We start from the raw sequence: 23,770 nt of genomic DNA, 5'->3' as shown, positions 1-23,770 counted from the left end.
GAACATGGAGAGGCATACTTTCACTCTAACCACCATCATTAACTATGTAGGTTTTGGTGTCTAAACCTAGAAAGCTAGTGAAAGCAAGGGCGAATGTCTTGATGCATGCTCAATCATCCAGGTAAGGAAATTCCAAAAAGTTGATTCTGTTCATCTGGATGTCCAGATGAACAGAATCAACCTTTTTGGGATTCCTCTAGTCTAATATCCAATAAATAAATAAATGAATAATAATAATACTAAATCAGATTTGTATAGCGCCTTTCAAGAAACCCAAGGTCAAACAAAAGTCAAAGGCTTCTGTGAGCAACTGGTTTTTAACTGTTCTTGAATATGTGTGTCACCGGCTGCAAATGTAGACTGAAAAATGGAGAATTCGATGCCCTTTGATGAGAATGCATTGCTTGTGCTACGTACCGCACTACAGCAGCCTGGATAGCAGTGAGCTTTTCAAGACTTGATGGCCATGATGGAAACTGAGAATGTTTTTTACAGCACATTTGCTGAACAGTTTAAATTTTAATGCTGCTTTTTAAGGTGTAATATGAGGCGGGCTCTATTTTAAAGTACAATCAAAATGGGCTGCCAGCACCAGTGTGTGCAAAGAAATTTTATACCTAAAAATCCTGTTGGCAGTTTGAAATATATCAAATTTAATTAGCATGGATCCCACCAAGAGGCCGTTTGCCTTCCTGTTTAATTGGCTTCACATTTAACACCAGCTTCTTGATGGAGCCTCACTTTGTCTGGACCCACACCTGAGTGACTGCTGTTGGATATTAATAAAAGTCTCCCAGCTGCTGAACAAAGCCATCATATTAGCTGTTTTACAATTCCTCATCATATTCCCAAACACAACCACAAACATCCTCGGGATTCTACTTCCACCACAGTTTTTCTGAAGAACGCCACTCGCTGTGGTGACCAAGCAGTTACTGTGAAGTATTGGACTGGGGCACAGCTATAGTCTTAGAAGCCAAGATTTCAGAACTGTACAAGCTTTCATTTGCACGGTATAATTACTATAATGCTAAACACGATAACCGTAGGGAGGATTGGTCTTGTGTGGCTGGTGGGGGTGGCTCAAGGGGGGCTTATGACTGTCTTACATCTGCTCTCATACTTTCAAACTGCGGGCTAAATGTTCTCACAGCATTTGGCAAGTATGGAAACAAAATAAGAGGTATATTGAGCGTGACCCGTTTCCTCGCCGAGCTGACGGCACGCTGCTGACTGACAAAGGCAAAAGAAATATCCCTGAAGCTGAGATGAAGAAAGAAAGGGTGGAAGAGGGAGGCGGAGGAGGCGATGTAGAGTGATGTGATGGATCGAGCTAAATGTTCTCTCTGCGTCCTTGGCTGTAACTCGACTTGAAAATTTCTTTGAAATAAAACGGAGGCAAAACCAAAAAAGAAGCAGAAGGAGAGTAAAAAAAGGAGCCTAAGAGCGCTCTTAGTGCCAGCAGTGAGTGCATTTCAAAGGCCCAACACACCTCACTAATCCCTGCTGAATTCAAGCATACAAATGAAGTGCTGCGGGGAACACCACAAAACAACCTGAACCTTAGAGGCCCCAATGAAGACAGCCATAGCTGATACCTGCCCCCCTCTAGCTGTCCTCCAGGGACGCTCAGCTCCTCTGTATCAGCTGCACTGCAGCAGAGGGCAGAAGTTGACTTACATTAGCTCTGGAAGATAAATGCTGGAATGCGGCTGAGAAATTTAAGGGTGGATTTGATGCGTGTTACTTTATCATTTCTGGTCATTTTGAAGCTGCACAGACTGTTTTTATATTTAAAGATGAAATGACCGAGCGCAGTGATTAGTAAAGCAGCCTGTTGGTTTCTAATGTGGAAAACTCTGGACTTTGCGGTGTTAAAGAGGACATATTATGTTTACCTTTATTTTCTACAAATATACAGTTACAATGGTGAATGTTTATGTTAAATAAATCCATTTTTTTCCATTCTGATCAAAAAACTGACAAAAACCTTTTACACCGACCATAAATTATCTAAAAAGAACGCAGATTTCCAGAAGCAGGTTTTACTGAATTCCTCTCACCATATGTTGGCCAAAAAATTCTAGGAACTGTCTCTAAGAAATATTAAAAGAACAAGCCTGACTTTTATTAGAACGGGGTTCAAGATCTTTCTGGGAAAGTCCAGTCCCTCAACAGTCTAACACATGGACGTAGCCACTCTCGTTGGCTTCAGACGTCTGTAGTGCTCCACAAAGACAAATTCCCAGTGCACAAACCTGTGAATGCTCCTCATCTACCCCGAGAAGTTTGGACTCTTCAACTGTAAACCCCTGAAACTGCTCTGTTACAGCCAACAGTGAAGTTCAGGTCAGTTTGAAACCGAAGCTGATGTTTGCCATTTGGACAAGTCGAAGATGAAACCGCAAAGTAAGAGTTTAGAAGGAGACTTCTTTGGGAGGGTCTAAAAACAGCTGCACTGGAAGCCGTCTGAACTAGCGATGTTCCCGACTAGTCTATAAGTGAAACAGATAATCTAATGGACAACGTCTAAACAAAGGCATTCTTCAATAAGAGCACTCGCCTTGAAGGGCTTTATTAACAATATGGTGAAATCAGCCTGCTTTTATGACAACATGGTGATATCTGACCTTTGACCTACGATACTGAAGAATTACATACTAAAATGCTGTATTTTATTATATTTGGAGCAGAACTGGCTGAAATCTTTGGCTTCTGTAGACTGTAAAAACTTGAGATTTCTAGATTTTCACATTTGGTCTGACTTTGAACTTGACGTTGACCCGATTTTCACCAAAATGAAATCAGCCCGAGCTGTTCTTGCTACCATGACACAAATTTTAACAAGATATCTTGAAAGACAAATATCAGACAAACAAACAGACCCTATTACATACTTCTGCCCTCACATTAAGTGTTTTATTCTTCTCAAGAACAATTGGGCATCGATTAAAATGTAAAATGGTCAGACGAACTATAGTGATGACTGGCCGTCTACTAGACGAGCCGTACACGTCCCTAGTTTGATGTGCTGAAGATAAGTTTAACCGACAGACAAATTTAAATCAGGATTTCATTTTATTTATTTACTCATTCATATTTTTTTTAAATGGAACAGTTGCCAGAACGTTTTGATCATGTGACGTGTGACTGATTTAACTTTGCAGGTTTTAAATCCAGCCTCAGGGGCTTCAATAGAAGCCTTCAGCCCATCGACTGCAGCTCAGTGTTTGTTCAGCTGTAGCAGAGGGTGAGCCCCTGCCAATCATCTCTTGCGACACCGTCTAGCGGCTGGCGAATCGACTGCCCCCGCGGACACGCACTACTATTAAAGCAGCTATTAATAGCAAAGTAACAATCTCAGAAGCCACATTGTGCTCATGTTCTACACATGTCAGGCTAGAACTGCAATCAATTAAGGTCTTTGCATCTGTGTTCAGGACAGCTGTGGACAGCAGGGTGCCATGCGCTCCTGCTCATAATGAAATCATTGCTGTCAAAAGGAGAATCACCTTCTCACTGTTCTTGTATTTATCCCAGTTCTTCAGCATCTTCAGCCATTTGGTGGTCCTCTCCACCTCTGTGTGTTTTTGCTGCAGAAACAAGAATGAAAACATTAATAAGTTCCCCCTGCAGCTGCACTCGGGTCCACTGGGAACCACAGCGAGAACACAACAACATGCAGGTCATTATTTTGTATGTTCAAAGGCGTTTGGAGCTGTTCAGATGCTCTAATTAAAGCCTTCTGCAGATGCTGATTTGTCTTGTTCGACTTTTGCACATTTCATGAACACAAGCATTCGTGAACGAACCAGTTTTTACATCAAAACAAAGCATATTTATCATTTAAAATCAGAATTTCAGTAAGTTTTGTTCTCACAGCTTTGGGATTAGAAATTGGTCTTTTACTATCCCAAATGAGTCACTTGTTTGTTTAAGTGTTTTATTCATTTCATTTTGATAAATTGGTTTTTCTCCAGTATAGCATTTTGAAATTAAAAACTAAAAACTAAATTTTTCCCCGTAGTCGCATAGAAGACTGCTTTCTATTTGACTGTACGTCCAACGCCTCAGAGTATCCTTATGTTGATGTAACAAAGAACACGAGGATGTTGGACGTGACTAGAAAGAGTTTGTATTTTTAGGCAAACACTAAAGGAACAAATATACAGTATATACAATATAGTGAAACAGCTGACAGGGACTACATGCTAACTGCATCTGGTGTGAGCAGAGGAACTGATTTTAAAGAATAAAAAAAACCTAAGGCTGGTAAACTTTGGTTTCTTGAACAACACTGAGGATGAAGGATGAAGATTATTGTTCTGGTTTAGTGGTGTGCTGAGTGGGAATTTTTCAGAGACTGAGGAATCTTTTTGGAAGCTAGCTTTGTTTTAATTGTTGGTTAAATTATGGATGGATGGAGTTTCCTTCCCCTTGAACCTGCAGACAGTTGACATGCTAAAGTAAAAAGCTGAGCCTGTGGCCCCTGTAGTGAGGGGCTCTGATTTTTTCTTGCCATGGGTTGGATCCTCTCATCTCAGCCTATTAACATTTCCAGGTTGTTAATTAATGAAGTTCTACCAAAGCAGCTGGCATTGTTAAAGTAAAGGTGCCCAATGGCATTACCAACACAGTTTTTATCACTCCAAACTCGTCATTTTGTCTTATTTTATCCCAAACCAAATCTTCTCTAGTGGGATGTAAACCAGAGTCTACTGGCAGTCACACCAAAAAGTTCCCCTCCAAATTCCCCTCCTAACGCAGACTGTACGTTTCTAAATTCGGCATATTCCTGGAAATTAATTTACTCCTCATTTAAATGTTAAGAAAAAATCTAATGTCTAAAAGGCAGAAAAATCGAGTCTAGTCTAATGGCAATACAAATAATGTGTGTTTAGGAGCTATATGAAACCACTGATCACAATCTTGGGATTTTAAACTGTGGTTAAATGAATGACGCAGTTGGACTCATTTGCCGAGCGTGGATCCGGGCAGCTGTAGGTCTTGCAGGCTTGCGTCCACACGCCTGTGCAGAATGCAGTTACGCATCGTTCTGCTCAAGCGCTTTTACAGCAGTTTGCTTTGACACAGCAGACGAATGCATGAATCATGCAGCTTGCATTCTGCCTCACTTGTTAACCGGGAGAGGAAGGCCCGGCCGTTTGTCGGGGTCACATCCAAACATCTTTGAACCAACAGGTAACTGCTCATCTACACTAAGATACAAATAATAATGCGTCTAGTAGGTTCGTCACATGAATCACTGCGCTAATCTGGGACTCTTGTCTCTTGGGTATCTGCAGGTAGCATTTCATAAATTACACAACACTGTTTGTAATCTTTGAGCAGGGGTGTGAAACACAAGGCCCAGGGACCCATGTCAACCAGTTGAACACCAACTGGGAGATTCTGGTTGATCAAGCAGCTTTCTCTACACCCAACACCAAATGTGGGAATATCTTTTGGGAGAATAATGTTCATCTGTCAGGTCGAATTCAACAGACTTTGAGATCATTCCCAAGGTGGCCCAGCACCTTACTGACCCATGTGTAGGCTTCCCATTTCTATTAGAATCGACCCGGATCTTTCTTTTTTTTTAACTCTTGGACAGTCACGCAACACTAAACAAGAACTACAACAAAGAGTTCCCTGTGTCCTGTGCTTCAATCTCAAACCAAACCGGTCTATCTTATTACATTCTCAGGGTTTTCCTAATGCAGGGGAAGTGAAAGCAGGAACGTGAAATGTAATTTTCTGATTTGCGTAGTTGAGAAGGTGCTTTTTTTTATTATAACAATTCCCCAAAGCTGCACAGATGGATTTGTTTAAAAACAACGATGATAAAGAGAAGCAACACCTCTCACCTTTTCCTCCACCGAGTCGTAGGATGGAAGTTCATTCTCACTAAAGAAAGGAAAGGAAAGTGGGAGAAATTAGTATGGAAAACAGCTGGAGGAATGAGGTCTTGAGTCTCTTAACCTTTAAGTTTTTAGTTATAAATCATAGTTGATATATTTTCCTTCCAGAAAATACTCTTTTTAAGAGTTCATCTCATTCCCTGACTGTTATCAGAAGGAGGGAACATCGTATATGTCAGCGGTCACACAAACAGGAAGTAACAGATTGGACATTCCTTAATCTTGTGTGTGTTTATCAGAAGTTAGTCACTGGAGAATAATCTGGTTTCAGCTCCTGTTGAAACCACTGTTACCATGCCTCGACCCCTTGGTCACTTCTGCTCAGACTCTGGTTTCGAGTTATGCAGGAGCTTCCAGTTCAGCCGTATATCTGCTTTGCTTTGTGAGGAAAGGATGACACCTCGCCCATCGTTGCCTGGTTTACATTGTAAGGTAAGGACCCGACAATAATACAGAAAAATCCCCAACAATCACACAACTCCCTATGAGTGAGCACTTGGCGACAGTGGGAAGGAAAAAATGCACGAACCAATATCTACTAAAACCTTTACTTTTAAACCAGCGTTAACCCAGAATTAACCAGGACAACTATTTATCATTTCTACATGGTACAGACTAATAGCCCTGCATGGTGGCTTTCATTCTAAACATGTCTTTTAGAGATCTAACCAATGCAGAAAAGTTAGTGGCTTAAAATGTTACAGATAGCTTCAATAGTCAGACTAACACTTAATTAAGAACAAGAATACCCAGCTGCTGTTGTAAATTAAAAAAAGACAAGCTACATAAGATTAAACCTGATGCTATGCTTCTGTAGCTAGTTTACCAGATGCAACTGCGTTGATGTCTGGACCAGTAGCCAACTATTTTGGTTCTTTCATCAAATTTTATCCAACCTTTGAAATCATTTAAAAAATCCGCCACATTTGCTATATTGTTTATAGAAATGGCCGTCCACTAAATCACGACCCATAGGTTGTGTAAACAGTTCATTACAGCCCATAGTAACATTTCATTGTGACAGGGTTCATAGTAGTTATGAACAGAGCAAACGATGAGGTGAGATGAGAAGTCTGATGAAGCCAAGGTAGATGGATATGCTGACAAATCACAGACTTAAACAGTCTGCTGTTTGCTTCCTGCTTTAATGTGATACTTAGCTTTTTTTTTTTTAAAACCATGACTACATAACATCTACACATACAGTTCGTGCTTCAGATTGACTCTGAACATGACACCAGCATTTATACTTTACTGAAGTAACCCAACTTTTGGAAAAAGAGCCTTGGGAGAGACTTAAACTTGACATCTAGTCTTGTTCTGGTGGTTCTGCCCACACAGATTCTCTAACCTTAAAACTACTCAGAGGTCACGCTGTTTTCTCCACCACCAACTGTCTGCCCAATTCAAAACACCCTCCGTGGGCTTCGTTTTCTCCTGCCCAGTCAGTGACCTTGACCTCAGCAAACTCTAGTCCCGGTCTTAACCAATCGTATAACCCTGAGGTTTCTTTACTCCAGCACCACCCTCCTCCTATCTCTCGTTGGATCGTACCACTCTATCCTCACACTGATGCTCTGTGATTGTGGCCAACCAAGCTGTTTCCTGCCTGCATGTGCCACCCTATATATAAAACACTCTAGCACAGTGGTGTTTAAGAGCCTCACAGCCTCCGACCAGCCCGGCTCAAGCCACAGACACACTCATCTCTCAGCAACACCCGTCTGGACAGCTGCTGCTCGCTTTCTTTCTCCTTCAGCGTGGTAGAGTGGGCTTTGAAGCTTACTAATGTAGTTATTAGGCCTGATTATAGGCTGTATGTGTGAGAGCGCTTACTGGACGAAGCCAAAGCGGTCGACAACTTTGTACAGGCGGAAGTTACTGTCCTCCCAGGGGTCCACGGGGCGTCTTTTCCTGGAACAAAGAAGAGAGAAAGGGAAAAAATTCAGATTGGTGAATTTCTGCCTTTCTAAATTGGCCATCAAAATCAAGATGACCTTTGAGCTTCTGAGGATGCCCTGTTTCTGAGGATTTTGTGATTCTTTATAGAAAAAACAATAAATTGGTTAATCTGCAAAGTAACCGATATCCTAGTTTGTTTGACTGATGCCTGCTGTTCAGTGAAATAAACTGAACACTGGCTTCTGACGGAGCTCCAAATTACATGCCACCCACGTACTTCAGGGGGAGAGGAGCGTGTTTTGATTGGCTGCTAGATTACATGTGGGGGCTTCGACTCTGCCGCCCTTGAGAAAGTGCGTCGGTGTGAGTGTGTGTTTGTGTGTGACCAGCGATTAACAGGTGTGAAATGAACAGCCAGACGCCCACCTGCGTCACCATCTGACTCGAGGCGTCCTAAAAACCACTCGACCGTCAGTGAAATAGGAACCCCAGAGGCAGTGTGTGTGAGGAAGTGTTATAAAGAGAATATCAGAGAGACAATGTGTGAGAAAAATGAGTGATGGAAGCACAAAAAGGTCAGAAAATAAAGGTACAAATGTCCAAAATGTTGGATATTTCGTTGATTTGAGGCGGGATGAAGCCGCCTTTGTTGATCTGCACACAAGCTTCCTTCTTCCGAACCATCTCTTTGAAACTGTTAAAGCTGTTTTACATTCACAGTGAGATAAAGGACTGGCTCAGCCAAATACATCATTCATCTCAGCTTAGCAAATCTTAGCGATGACCTCAAATCCAGGAGAACTACCACCATAAATACTAAACAGTACGCTAGTCCCCACTGATGCTGAGAAAACTTTCTTCCAAGTTTGCTTCAGCCTCATGTATGTATGAAGGACCAACTTTTTTTCTGATTTCACCACATACATTCTAGTTCTGATCCGGCTTTTACTCAATTTTCTCTCAAAATATGAATCATAAACACCGATCAGGGATAACATTATGACCACCTGCCTAATATTAACCCATCGAGGCATGGACTCCAAAAGACCCCTGAAGGTGTGGCGTGGGATCTGACAGCACATCCCACAGATGCTCGACTGGATTGAGAACTGGGCAGTGTGGAGGCAAAGTCAACACTTTAAACTCATTGTTGTGCTCCTCGAACCATTCCTGCTGAAAGAGGTCACAGCCATCAGGGAGTACCGGTCCATGAAACGGTGTACATGGTCTGCAAAAGTGCTCAGGTTGGTGGTATGTGTCAAAGTAACATCCACATGGCGGGACTCCTGCTTCTAACAGCAACTTTGAGGACAAAGTTTAGTTCCTCACAAATATATCCCACCCACTAACAGGTGCCGCGATGAAGGGATAATCAGTGTTAGTCACTTCACCTGTCACTGATCATGTTAAGACCAATAAACCAAGTAGGATTAAAGGAGGAGGAGCTAAAACAGCTTGCTTTGGACAATGGCTGGGCTGAGGAAAAGAATCTCCAGCATAAGATAAACAAGGATTATTTTGGACTGTGAATCATGCAAACTTGTCTACTACAGTCCAACAAGAAAGGAGTGCTTTTATGGGAAATATCTACTATATAAACTTTTACACACTTGACTTTAGTCACACGTTTCAGCCTAAAGTGATTTTCTTTTGAAGAGCCGAGTGAAAAGTAGAGCTCTTTCTGTGCCTCTGTGCTGTTCAGCAAGCAAGCACCCAGCAATGTGAAAGAAAAAAAAGTAATAAACATTATGTTTGCTTCCAGCTTTATTTTACTGAGTGTACATGTTAAATATGTTTGTTGTTAAAAATCTAGAGGCCAAAACTTATTTCAGAAGGGGAGTATGTAAAACCATTTTTTCAGCTGTCAGCTGCTCAAATGACAGGAAAACTGAATCAGAAAAGTTGGTTTATTATTTTAACCAAATTGGCCTTTTGGCTCTACAAACTATTTTCAATAAAATGCAATATATATATATATATATATATATATATATATATATATATATATATATATATATATATATATATATAGTTATGAATAAAGCATTTTCTGCTGCAAAATAAGGTTAAAGAACTATTTCACCATCACCTTACACTTCCTGTGTGTAAACTACAGGACATGTACCTCTGCTGTTTGTCAGTACAACAGTCTACATTTACTGACTAAGCTTCTGATTGTCACAGAACTCTATTATAGATCTCTATTGTCATGCCCCTCTCTCTCTTATGTCTCTGCTGCTAAAGCATGTTGGAGGTTGCCAAATAGTTTGCGAAGCCCTGAGAAGGCTGTGAGTGGTTCACAGGTCGGCCTGACATCCAGATGTCGAGGTGAAATATTTCAAAAATCGTCTCCTCCCTCTGCTCCCACCCAGTTTTTGCACCGCTCCCTCAGCACAAACAGAAACTCACCCTTGAAATAGATAAGTCAAACATTGAGGAGCGCCTCAGGGGAATCAGAAGATCTCTGTGTGTCGTTCTCCCCCCTCACGCTGCGAGTATCCACAGAGTCGCAAACTCCACATCATCATCATTTCTGTCTCAGTTTCAGGGTGAAATTAAATCAGGACTCGACTGCACAGCACTCGATCGTCATTTCACCTCTGACCGTTCAGCTGCCTGTTCTGAGGTGTATTTCACACCTTTGCTGTCTCATTTATATAAGGGTCCATCTCCTTGTGAGAACTTGACTTGCTTTTTCAAACTGTTTGAATAAAATTCATGCTCCAGAGAACACAACTGTTAGATTTCTAAGAAAAAGGGAAATATTGAGAGTTTTCTGTCATATAAACCTATATGTTTTCGGGGGAAAAAAAAAAAGATGTTTTATCAGCATCTGACTGATTGGATTGTTGGGCAATGATTTCATAAATATCAAACCAGGGAAGGACTTTAATGCCAATTATCCATCCATCCACCCTCTCCCCAGTGTGCCCTCGCCCACAATCTTGTTCTTGACTAACACCCAAAATTATTAGTGAAGCTTGAGGGTCAAACAGATTTTTCTTGAACAAAACTGAAATGTGGCGAGTGAAGATTTCAAAACTTAGGAGAAACCTGGGAAAAAACTGGAGTTTTGCAGCCAGCCAACATAAAAAATTGGCTCCATACTTCTGCAATCAGCAGCAGCAGTCAGGGCTGAGCGGATGTGTCATTTGGAAACAAAACCAGTCACTTCTGCACATTCCACAAAGACAAAAGTCATATTTAATAACCACGAATGTACATCGGGTGACATGAGACGACGAGCGGCAAGTGTTTGTGGCCGGCGTGATAACAGACTCCTCCCATCCCCAACAGCGACAATGACACTGATTTAGCTGATTGTGCCTCATTCTGCCTCACACGCACGCACGCACGCACGCACGCACGCACGCCTCCATCATCTCCGCTCTCCATGGTCTCTTCACTCTTAATGAGGCAGCCTTATTATGCAGCCTGCTGGACTAAATTAAAAAGGCTAATTTACAAACCGAGCATGGTGGGCTGGTCCAACTGATAGCGCCGTGCTTGGTAGCAGAGGTGTCACTCAGGAAGGGAGCACATACATACAGTCCAACCACAAGAGAACTTAGGACTTTGAGTAAAAGCAACATTTCTTCAGCGATATTTAACATACTTCATACTGATTCATAAAATTTAGACATGTTTCTGGAAATTGTTAGATAATATGCCACAGCGCACGTTTTTTTAAGTCTCTGTGAAAAAACAAGCAGCATGGGGACAAATAGGAGCTTTCAGTGGGCTTTTTTATGAGGGGAAAGGACAGAGAACCCACTGACAGGTGACGTGACTTAGGTGACGTACCTGTCAGAAGATATAACAGGCAGGAAGTGAACAGTCTGTTCCTTAACTTCATGTGTTGGAAGCAGGGGAAATGGGCATCAAATTGTGACGCTTAGGTTTAGACTCGACCCATGCAGCTCTAAACGAGCAAAGGCTGGTTTGATAAAGACATGACACTGTTAAAAAGCTTTTAGAAATCCCTCTTTCTTCATGTTTTGCTTGAAAAATGGGAAATTAGTGCAGTGATTTATTAAAATGTGTATAAACACACTGCTTCTGTAATGTTGAGGTTCGGGCTCTGGGGAGGCCAGTCCATGACTGACATGTTCCAGGTTTGCTCTTCCTGCATTGGCGGTGTGTTTGGAGTCATGGTCATGCTGAAAAATGAGGCCATTCCCAATCATATGATCATTTGTAATCCACTTGTCCTGTTTCTGAAATTCTTTAAGGAGACACTGCACAGCACCATACACCGTCATGTCAGGTTTTCAGCTAATAGTTCTTTGGGAACTACTTTATTCCCAAAGAACTGTTTTATTCCGGTGTTTAATCCAATCTTTGGCATGGTTTGTAGCCTAAATTTAAGTTTTGGGAAGAAATGATGTGTTTTGGTCACAGGCTGCTAGTAGCAAAGTGCCTAAAGACACAATTTAAAATAGGTTCTTTGCTAAGTTTGTCATTAACAGACAGAACACTGGTTCATCCCTTTAGTTAGAGGCCTTTTTAATGCTTGAATGATTCATAGGTCAGCGTTTAGTCGATTAAACAAAAAGAACTGGAGTGAAAATGAGTGAAAAAGCAGCCAATGTCCAAAGAAAAACTTTGCTCAAGACCCTTTTGAAAACTAACTACTAAAAGTCTTACTACTTGGATGCAACATATGAAGAAACTGAGGGTTTTGCACAGCACCGTATGCTGTCAAACTCTTCAGTTTCAAGAGCCCCATTCGGCCTGATTCGATCTGTAGTGGGCTGGACAAGAAATAAAAGTAAGTACTTTTTCCAGCAGTGCCTAATTTTCCATATTCACCCTTCAGTCACTGCACATTAAAATTTATGGATCACAGCAGATCAAGATACAACCAACTTTATGATCCAAACTACTTCAGATCTGGAAAAAGCGTCCCTGCTGTGGGTTTCTGTGCACTTTATTTAACAAATTAGATTTATTTACTAATTTTAATTCAATTTTCCCACTTTGCAAAGCTACCCAGTGGACCACACGGGGTTCATTGGTGGATCTCGTGTTTGACGCCTCTGATTCAAGTGCTGTGGGATGAAGGAACTTTGCCAGAGCTGTGTGTTAAGTAAACCGCCACCTCTGGATCCCAGTCAATAAAATCATTCCATGCCCATGACATCACATTAACCCACTCATTTAGTCTAATAAGTAACCACTCGAATCCGCTTCCTCCCTTTTCTATTAAACCTTCAGGCCTGCAGGAGGGATTTTTGTCACTCTGCCCCTCTAACACAGATAACGCACGGCCCACTGAACACGCACACACCGGGAGCGACAACGGTGGCTTTTAGATGTATAATTTGCATGTTAATTTTCACTGAGAATGCCGCATCTGAAATGTGGCTCTTGCGCAGTAATCACAGCCTTTCGAAATTTATGAAAATGATTAAATCACACGGCGGCACATTCTGTACACGGCACGCTGTTATTATTGTGTTTCACGGGCAATAAGGCAGTGATTTATGGAGGGATTTCACCACAGCGTTATGAAGTTTGGTGGCGTCTCAGCATGACTGAGTGGCTGGAATTTGGCTGTGGATGACCACAGGAGGGAGAAAAAAAAAGTAATTGTTGTAGGTTTTCCGCTTCACCAAAGCTTCTGTGTGCTTTCACACTGACTGAAGGAAGCGTTCGCCATACCTTGTCATATTTGGCGACTATCTCAGCCCGCTCCTGGTCAAGTTTCACCGCTGCATCCTGCTCGGTATCAGACGCTGGAGAGACAACAAAAAAGGGGAGGGGAGGAGAGAGGAGAGAAGATGATTGGGTGTTGAGCTTAGAATAAAAGTCAGCTGGATATTAATATATACACTGCTATTATTTTAGGATAAATTCACCACAAGATAAGAAAAAAAGCCACATTAAAAGAGATCATGTTATATTTCGCACTTCTTATAAATACATTTGCAATCCTGGTTTTCAAAAGATGTTTCTGAACCACTTTTGTTTAAATTGTGTTGTTGAGTGTGTATATTAGATGCCCTGTTTTACTTTATAGAGCCATTTGATGGTATTATACTCAGTTTTTATAGTACTTCATTTAGATTTTTGCTTATTTTGAGTCATTTTTACCTTATGAATCAATGCTGTTTTATTATATTCTGTATTAACGAGCTATTTTGCTTCATTTAACCCTCTTGGGATGACCACAACCAGACCCCATGACCCAGCCATTTTTACTAACCCAACCTAACAGTATCTAGCAGCTCTTTAACTCCCCTCTCCCTGCTTCCCCTCTGGGGGTGATGGAGGTTAATGAGGGTGGGTACCATTTTTTTTTTTTTTTTTTTCCCTGTGATCTCTTTTATTTCCTTTCCTCTGTCTCTTTACTTTAGTGGTGCAACACATGGTGCAGGGAACTTGTTGAGGACATGTGACTCCCCGTGCCTTTGACCCTCTACTGCAAACCGATTTGGCTGAGGGACAGTTTTGGGAGGACACTCGAGATAAACGTATCCTAATCCTCAACAATCAGAATATGTGATTTTTGCTAGACTACATTTTATGCAGGAGTTCCTTGAAAACCGTGCCATTAACGGGGCTCCTGTAAGTTTTCTTAGGTGTTGTAACTGTCACTGCTCAGCCCTGGGGGCGCACACATCCGATTATCCTGTCATCACAGACGTGCTGTGTGTTATTCCAGCTCCCTCTGAGTGTGCCAAGAGCTGACGTGGTGAGTGCACACACCCTTTTCAACACACACTCTTCAAACCAGTCAGAAGGAAACGCTTCGGTGCGGCACGTCCAGCATGTCAGTCTGACCTCAGCCGGTGTGTGTGTGTGTGTGTGTGTGTGTGTGTGTGTGTGTGTGTGTGTGTGTGGCTGCTTTAAACTGACAGCTGCCGTGGCGAGGACGTCACCGCGCCACAGAAAGGTTTCCAGTGTTTTCCCAGCCTACGCGTCACATTGTGTGAGTGTTAAATGTGTTTATCCTCTCACACACACCTCTCACTACTCTGTGATTGTAAATCTGCATTTCCAACAGCAGTTTGCACACATACTTCCTGATTTAGCTGCAAGAGACAACCAAACACTAGATGTGTGCTAACAAAGCTCTAAAGTGGAGTCACATTGTGTTTATGTTGAATCAGGTGTGCAGCATGTAGCAGTGGAAGCCTTTTAGTGAGTAATACCTGGACGTGGGAAGGGGAAGTGGCAGGCATGGAGCCCTCTGAATTTAGCATAAAATGACCACCAAAGAGGACCAAATGCTTAAAAGGTACATGAAGCCTATTGAACATCTACGCTACACTCTCTCAGCCCTCAAGATCAAGTAACTATAGAGACCCAAAGATGGATGTCAGATGGGTGAAAAATAAAAAGCAATGAAATCATTTTAGAAGATTTTTTCTGAACTCACCTGAACTCTGGAAAAAACCCAGAATCTACTCTAATGGTCGTCAAACCACATTTTTATACCTATACTGAAGTGTCAAGGGTGCAGAGGTGGTCATCAAATGTCGTCTTTATGGAGAAAAGAGTTCAATAAACCTTTGGATGGTAAACCATAAAATCACCCCAAGGCCTGAAAAGCCTTCAGTGTGTTCAATGCTAACTCCACGGCGCCAAATACTGATATTTTGTCAACATCAGGCGTCTCTCAGCTTCGGTACAGAGCACGGTTTCAGAGAGGTAATAAGAGCCTTAAAAGGGTGATAAAGACAGCATTAGGAAGCAGAAGTGGTGGCAGTGACATAAATCACTGGTTTCTGTTTGTGTTTTAGTGTCAGTTTGTGCACCAAAGATCCTCAGGTAGGTTTGGGAAAAGAAAATCTGCACAGAAAATAACAATGCATGCTGAAAATTGAGGTTTAAAAGTCACTCCGTGCCTTTTAGTGAGTGCTAGTTTCAGTCATTATGCAAATGTACGGTTTATAAGGTCGGGGAAAGCTGCAGTCAGCTGAGACTGAAGAAGTCACTTGGTTGAGTGACGAAACACTTCTCCTGCTGAACACAACCTGCTGGTGAACAGAATAAACTTTCTTCGACTCACAAATATATGGATCGGAAACATTTGGAATTTGACCAGACGATGACACATGAGGGAAAGTTAAGGCATTTCCAAAGAACTTTCAGCTGACAGTAATGCAGTCTGGCCTTTTAATGACGAAAAACAAGTAAGAAAATAACACAGTCAGATATAAAAACCTCAAATCTCAAACTGCTGGCTTTTGCCCTCTCTAACCCTTCACCACTGAACCCCCAGCAGTCAGTGATGATGATCCTTATTCTGCCAGTTTTTCAGCCCTTTGCAGCTCTTTATTTGACTCCAGTCATTCTCCAACTTCCTCTCAGGGTCTCTGGGGTTCAACTGGAGGAAAGGCAAGACGGGAATTCCAAAACACTGCGAACAAACATTCTCCTTATTGAGCCGGCTGGCATTTTTATGACAGGATGGTGTGTGTCAGTGAAAGGCATGTGGCTGTGGGCTGCCAAGAGCACTCTGCAGGAGAAGACGCCGCGAGCGAGGGGATGGGGGAAGAGACGTTCGTACACAGCAAGTCAAACTGTCTGGGGCAAATAAACAAATACAGTAAAGTCTTTTTCTGGTGGGAAATCCTGCCCGAGAGGCCCTGCGGTTCCCATAGTGAGCAGGAGAGGAATTAGGGAGGAAATGGGATTCAGTCTTTTCTTTGCACTAAAGCTAAGCCCCAACTTTGAGACCCTCACAGCCACATTAGTATTCCACAGCGGTCTGACTTTAGATAAATGCAATTAGAGCCCTTTTCATGCTTTAAGGATCACTCCAGCGTCTCTGACTGAGATCGGGTCTATGTTTTTATTTGCGACCGAGGAGCTCTTGACTTGCTCCAGAGGGTTTATGGCCATTTGTAGAAGACTCAGAGTTTATGTGGCATTTCATGTTAGGACTCTTGAAATATGTTTGATAACGAGCCTCCAAAGACATGCTGGACACCATGGTCATCAGCTGGAGAAATGGTGAATAGGAGACTCAAATTAGGAACTTTATTGCAAATTTAATTGTGGGGAATTCAAACTTCTACTAATTTTGCCAAATTATGACACAAACCTGCATGTGCCAAACCAAACCTTTGAAATAGAAATATCCATGTCCAATAAAGCAAAAGAAAACCGAGGAATAACGCTAAATATGCAAAAATTCCAAAGCAAGAACTTTTAGCTCATCTACTTTACATCAGGTTTATATGGTTATTTAATAGTAATTAAGCATCTAAATGCTAACATGATGTGTTATAAAAAGAGATGATTGACTGATTGATTGATTTGTTTCTGAAGCCACAGTGCAGTGGGACAGTTCTGCAGTCCTTATTTAAAATCCCTTGAGCACGATCCCTGAGTCTGATCAGACTGGAGAGAGTGAACGGTACAAAAAAGTGCTGCAAAATAAGCTAAAACAGAAGATAAATCCCCTCTGAGCTTGATGGGCTTTGATTTTTTAAATCAACCGCTTCATGCACACACAGATGTGTACTCTGTGAAAACACTGACTAAAGTCACTTCAGCCGCTTTAAATGGACAGAAGCCTCAAACTCAAGTAACTTCAATTATCTGTGATGTGTAGACGTTCATCTTGTGTTTATCCTTCTGGTTTATCCAAACTGTTTTGGCAAAATAAAGCACCAGAAAAAAGGAAACAAAGTAGCTTGTGAAGTAGAAATAAGATAAACAGGAACAAACATGGAGGGAGCATCAAAACGGCAATTATAAATTTTCCTCGCTCCTGTCACTGCCCTTTATCCTTCTTTCCAGACTACAGCCCCCCCACGGAGCTGACCTTCCACCTCCCGCTCTCTGATTTGCCAGTCAGACCCCAGCGGCGAGGCCGACGAGGCTCCGTCTAACTGTCCCTGCCCCGCTGTGACTAAAATGTCCTCGCCCATCACCGGTGCCTCCCAGCCGGGCGCTACCCCATCCCCACCTCTGCCCTTCACTCCTGCTCTGCACGATGCATTCAGGAGTGAACTGGTGTCAGCGCTCGGAAGTGTTCACACATGACAACTCGACACCTCATGAAGAATTCAGGAAGTTAGGTACCACTTCCCCCCCTGTGGGGTTTACCACTGAACAGGTGAGTGCAGTTCTCAGGTAGGAAGCTCACACGGCATTTTCTGCTTTAATGTAATCTTGCAGCCCTAAAGCCTCTTGCATCAGCAAAAAACGAAAAAAAGAAGTGACTTCATAATATTGAGCACATCAGGTAAGTGAGAGAACGATTCCACTGTGGTTTGGGGGAATATAAAAGCTTTAACAGAGAAACAGATCTAATGCTGGCTTCAGGTGCTGACAGACTTTCATTAGGAAGGGGTCCCCTGCTGCCAACGAATCGAATGGCGAGAAATTTGGATTTCTTGACAACTGACAAATGTTCAGCAGCAACAGAGAAATGGCTGTTTCTTGGACTACAACCTAAGACGTTAATATTCTTTAAAGAGGACCTTCTCTGCTTTTCCTTATTTTAATTCAATTCTTTTTTTTATTTATATAGCACCAAATCATAACAGTAATCACCTCAAGGTGCTTTATATTGTAAGGTAAACACCCTACAATAATACAATCGAGGAACTGACGACAGTGGGAAGGAAAAACTCTCTTTTAACTGGAAGAAACCTCCAGCAGAACTAAGCTCAGGGAGGGGCGGCCATGCTGGAGGTCATTTCCTGTCATATAGAACACTTTGGCCGTGTTCTACTATATTGAACAAGGTTTTAAATATCAAGGTCAGGTTCAAACTGATCTGAAAACTCAGTTTCAGACTTTTTCTGCTTTGAGCACTGTGTGATGTCACTGAAAATGAACATCCCTAATATGACCATGTAAGGCACACAAATGGCCCAACCGTGGCCCAAGTGGTTTCTTTCAGACTGTGGATCCACTAAGGGTCTGCACCAAGGTTTGGCACAAGATAAAAATTCATATTTTGAGCTCTTAATCATGCACAGCTCTTTTAGAAGATTTTAAGATGCACGTATGGAGCAGGAACATTTACTTGAAATAAGGTAAACGGACATAAGCAACGAGCCCTGGCTTTGACTGACTACATGTATATTTAAGAGAAATTTAAGAGCAGATGCAAGGATGAAGCCTCCAGCTGATAATTCCTCTGGGAGCCGCTCTAACCATGTGACAGGAAGTGTTGTGGAGAGTATTTGTGTTTTTCTTCCTCATTATCACTTGCTGTTAAAGACCAGCCCTGACAATGTAAAACATGACAAGCATAATCACGGTCTTTCTTGTTCTCTCAGCCCTCTTTTGGCTGCTGTAATGAGCCCTCTTTGTTCTTTATCTTAAGGAGTCCTCGCCTGTTACAGCTCTTTGCTGCTCTTCCACCCATTGTTAGTGCATCTCTTACCCTCTCATAGATGCTATCTGTTCAGAAAAAGGAATAATTATAAGAACTGTGATAAAAGAGGACAGGCTTGATTGGAGAAGAACTAATGTCCCATCTTTTGTTTCGGTGCTCACGCTTCGTTTTGAAGCTGAAGGCCACGTGTGACCTGTATTCAGACCTGTATGTTCACTGTGTGCTTGCTAAACATGCAAAAACGTGTTAAAAACAATGCAAACCAATGATCCCCTCATCTGTCATATTAATATCAATTCAAAAACAGGAGTAAAGTCTTGTACTGAGTATATTCCAGTAAAGGTGAGCTGGACGTTTTACTGCAGAGAATTTAACTGGGGAGGTTTTTCACTTCTGTAAACATTTGGCCCTTTGAAAGTTTGCGGCAGCCTGACATTTAAAAAAATGAGGCAGCGATTGCGTGTCGATTTTTAGGTTGTAAAGCTGCACGTCTTCACACTTTTAAAATACACTTTTGCACATTTTTCTTCACTGAAAGATGAACTTTTGCATTTATAACTTGTGCATAAGATCTAAATTCCCCAAAAGTTAATTGCTGCAAAATTATCTGAGTGACTTGTGCTTTACATAAGGCACCGCAATTTTTTACAGTGGGTTTAGAGTAAAAACAGGAAATATTCTGTCAATTAACAAAAATTTTCCTTTTTATAATTACAAGCCAGTCTGTGTACGGAAGTGGATTAGGGCCACCGGAAAAAAAATGTAAAAATGGGCAAGTTTTTTTTTCTTCTTTTCCTGAATTCTGAAAAAAAAAGTCAGAATTCTGAAAAAAAAAGTCAGAATTCTGAAAAAAAAAGTCAGAATTCTGAGAAAAAGAGTCAAAATTCTGAGAAAAAAAGTCAGAATTCTGCCCAGTTTTTCCCCCCCGGTGGCCTTAATCCTGTTCCGTAGTCTGTGCAATGAGCTAACAGAACTTTGTCTATAATTTTATACATTTATTTATTACAATTATTACAATGACAGGCTTCTTTCATTTACCACAGGAGTATTAATCAATTTCAGTTTTACTACATAATAAATGTTTTTCCTTATATTAAAATGTATCAGGGATTAAATGTGTATAACAAGTGACTGATCTCGCATCAAAAACTCAAAATTTGTTTTGGTTTATGACTTGTAGTCACTCAAAATAAGCTCTCAACTTGGCTTTTAGCACTTATAATAAACATTTTACAGATCAAACAGCTGTGTAAGTGTTAAAAAACATGATTATTATTGCAACACATTGTTCTATTGTTGCATCACTAGTTTTCCTATGAAAGCCACATCTAATATTGAATGTTTGCAAGCGGTGCCGGTACTTCCAGCCACTCCCTTATTTACAAGGGGTCACCACATCGGGCAGCTCTGCATGTTTGATTTGGCAGATCTTTGCCCCCAAAGGGATTTCAGTCTCCTCCTGAAGCTTTCACTTGTTAGACAAATGTTTAAATGGCTACACTATGGAGCCACAATTTCACAATATTAATGCTACTTAATGTTTGACTGAAACAAGCGGCTCTTTTAAATAAGTAATGCATCAGTAACACAGCTCTGCACACTCACAGAACAAGTTTCCCACTTCACAACAAACAGATGAGGCAACTTTAGAGAAGCATGTGTTATTACCGTGCCTCCAAAACAATCATCTGCCTCACCCAGTCTTCATTTCCAACCTCAATGCAACTGAAGGAATGTAACACAAACCTCTGAATGACACCCAGCAACCAATAATCACAGACTCCAACCAGACTTACAGACAAATAATTAACTTCTACATTACCCGTGGCACATTCTCAGCTAAGATAAAGCAGAAGTAGAAATTCTGCTTGTTTCAAAAAAGCCAAAAAAAAAAAAAAGCCCCCCCCCAAAAAAAAGCAGAAAAAAGGTTTTTGTTAAAGTCATTTAATTTGTAGCACCTTCATGTAAGAAGTCTCACACATTTATCAGCAGACCACAGTACCTCACAATCCACTATCAGCACACACTGTTAGCATTCTGCTGTCAGGGCTTTATATTTGGAAGTAACACATGACAGTTTACTGTTGAATGTCTGCACTTGCTTATCTTCTGCTAAGTGCGGTGACATCATTTGCTGTTTGTGTGCAAAGTGTCACCAGTCTGCGTAACACTTCACATGCCTCCCGTGCACTAGAAGACTTTGAAAGGAATTAGAAAGAAAAAGCCAGAGCCTGGCGCTTGCTCACATCTATAGGGATTGTGTCATAAATCGGTTTTTAAGACTTTGCAGAGCCCACCGAGCCGTCCAGGAAATTATTTACCTGCATTCTGGTGGAAAACTTTGAAGGATAGCAGGTCTTGAAAAATGGAGCAGAAACTTAAGGAGATTTTGGCAAAAGCTGTCGACCCTTTGCTGCTACCTTCCTCCATGCTAGCTATGCTAGTAATTAGTCAGGACTGACATCAAATCCAAATGTGAAAAAGACTGATTTAAGAAACCTCTGACTTTTTACAAGACCACATGATCAAGATGATGGGCAAACATCTGACATTTGTCTGTGACACTGAAATCATTTGAATAGTTGCATGGTGTAAAGTTGGGCTTAGCTGTTAGATCCTAATGCATTGTAATATTAGCATGAGTTCACTAAACACAGAGCCTGTATGGATGGCAAAAAGTTTAAATCATGAAAGGTTTTGGCATTTAAATTGTCAGAAAGTTGACAGTTCTACAGGTGATTTTGTCCGGATGGTCCCACCTAATAAAAGCTCGAGCAAAAAGTCAAACTCAACATAAAATCCAATCCAATAAAATCCAGTCAATACTTGCCATGAGATCACACTCAATTTTAGCCCAGTTTCACCATTTAAAATATATATACGTGAAAGAAATTACAGATATAGTAAGTGATTTGTAAAAAAAACAAAAAAACAAAAAAACCAAACATTTTTTTCTATTTAAGTACAAATCATGAAATCAAAATAAAAACCATGCAGTCTGCCCTTGGGTTAATAGCTAAATAAAGGCCAACAACAAAAACAGTAACTATTTAATTGCACGCTAACGTATTCACCGACCCAACATATCTCTATATCTCTATAGATCTATAGATATCTCTATATCTCTATAGATCTAGATATCTAGATCTATATATATATATATATATATATATATCTATATATCTCTCTCTATATACACATATATATATATATATACATATATATATATATACACATATACATATATATATATATATACACACATATATATATATATATATATATATATATACATATATATATATATATATATACACATATACATATATATACATATATACACATATATATATATATATATATATATATATATACATATATATATATATATATATATATATATATATATATATATATATATATATATATATATATATATATATATATATATATATATATATATATATATATATACATATATATATATATATATATATATATACATATATATATATATATATATATATATATATATATATATATATATATATATATATATATATATATATATATATATATATATATATATATATATATATATATATATATATATATATATATATATATATATATATATATATATATATATATATATATATATATATATATATATATATATATATATATATATATATATATATATATATATATATATATATATATATATATATATATATATATATATATATATACACACATATATATACATATAGCATTTTGGCAGCTTTGGTCCTCCGTGGTAGTGGCCTACATACAGTACAGTGACAGTGCTAAGTTTCTGATTAACTTTGGAAGTCTTAAAAAAAAAAAAAAAAGACAACCCCCATACATACAGATATATTGTCGGAATCTATTACCAATATTTCAACTTTCACTGGATTTTGCATTTGGAAAGGAGATGATTATCTGGCAGTCATTGCAATCACTGGTGTAAAAATCACAAGACGCTCTGAATTAAAACCACATCAGACATTGTGAGCCAACAAACCAGTTTAATATTAATTTATATGATCCATTTAGACCAAAAATACTAATCATAAGGCACCCAGCTAGAATGCCCTTCACATACCATCTATGTACATGCCAACGACACAGAGAAACTGAGTGGAACTCCAAAATTGACCTCTTTTACCTCTTTTCAAGACATCCTGCGGATCGTCCGAGCGAGCTTTAGTCCGCATCGGTCACGGTTCAGCCAAGTCCAAAACACCAAGAGATAACGTGCACTACCTCATCCCATCACTGTCACTACCCAGTGCTCCAGAAAGAGAGGAAATATGAGCGAGCAGCAAAGAGAAGTGAGATCAGAGCCGCTGCTGCTGCTGCTGTCACAATGCTGCCGTTTGTTTCACAGACAGACAGACTCGGACAGAGAAATCTGATTTCAGGAGTGAGCCGTTCCCACTCACAACATTCTCCACCCAAACACAACAACACAACAACAAGCTCTATTCAGCACATCATAGAGAGGGAGAGAGAAAGGACAGAGGGAATCGCTGTTTCCAGACAGCCGACGAAACTTTCACAGATTTTCCAAATATCACAAAAATAAAATGCGAATCAGAGGAATTTTTTTAAT

General features: G+C 40.3%; 1 protein-coding gene across 1 annotated transcript in view; it reads right to left on the bottom strand.

The window, feature by feature from the left end:
* The window catches only part of usp6nl (USP6 N-terminal like), a 41,331-nt gene extending 17,819 nt beyond the window's left edge, over positions 1-23,512 (bottom strand). Inside the window, exons 1-6 of the mRNA XM_039601042.1 lie at positions 23,324-23,512; positions 13,488-13,561; positions 10,229-10,233; positions 7,758-7,835; positions 5,868-5,907; positions 3,513-3,593 (exon numbers count right to left, since the gene is read on the bottom strand). Coding sequence (XP_039456976.1) covers positions 3,513-3,593; positions 5,868-5,907; positions 7,758-7,835; positions 10,229-10,233; positions 13,488-13,561; positions 23,324-23,372 — 327 coding nt within the window. The 5' untranslated portion in view covers positions 23,373-23,512. The remainder of the gene's footprint in view (positions 1-3,512; positions 3,594-5,867; positions 5,908-7,757; positions 7,836-10,228; positions 10,234-13,487; positions 13,562-23,323) is intronic.
* Positions 23,513-23,770: the final 258 nt, after the last annotated feature.

The sequence above is a fragment of the Oreochromis aureus genome, linkage group 17 (genome assembly GCF_013358895.1).
Source record: "Oreochromis aureus strain Israel breed Guangdong linkage group 17, ZZ_aureus, whole genome shotgun sequence".
Taxonomy (NCBI): Eukaryota; Metazoa; Chordata; class Actinopteri; order Cichliformes; family Cichlidae; genus Oreochromis; species Oreochromis aureus.
Note: the sequence above shows the minus strand (reverse complement) of the source record. Positions and strands in the feature narration are given on the sequence as shown.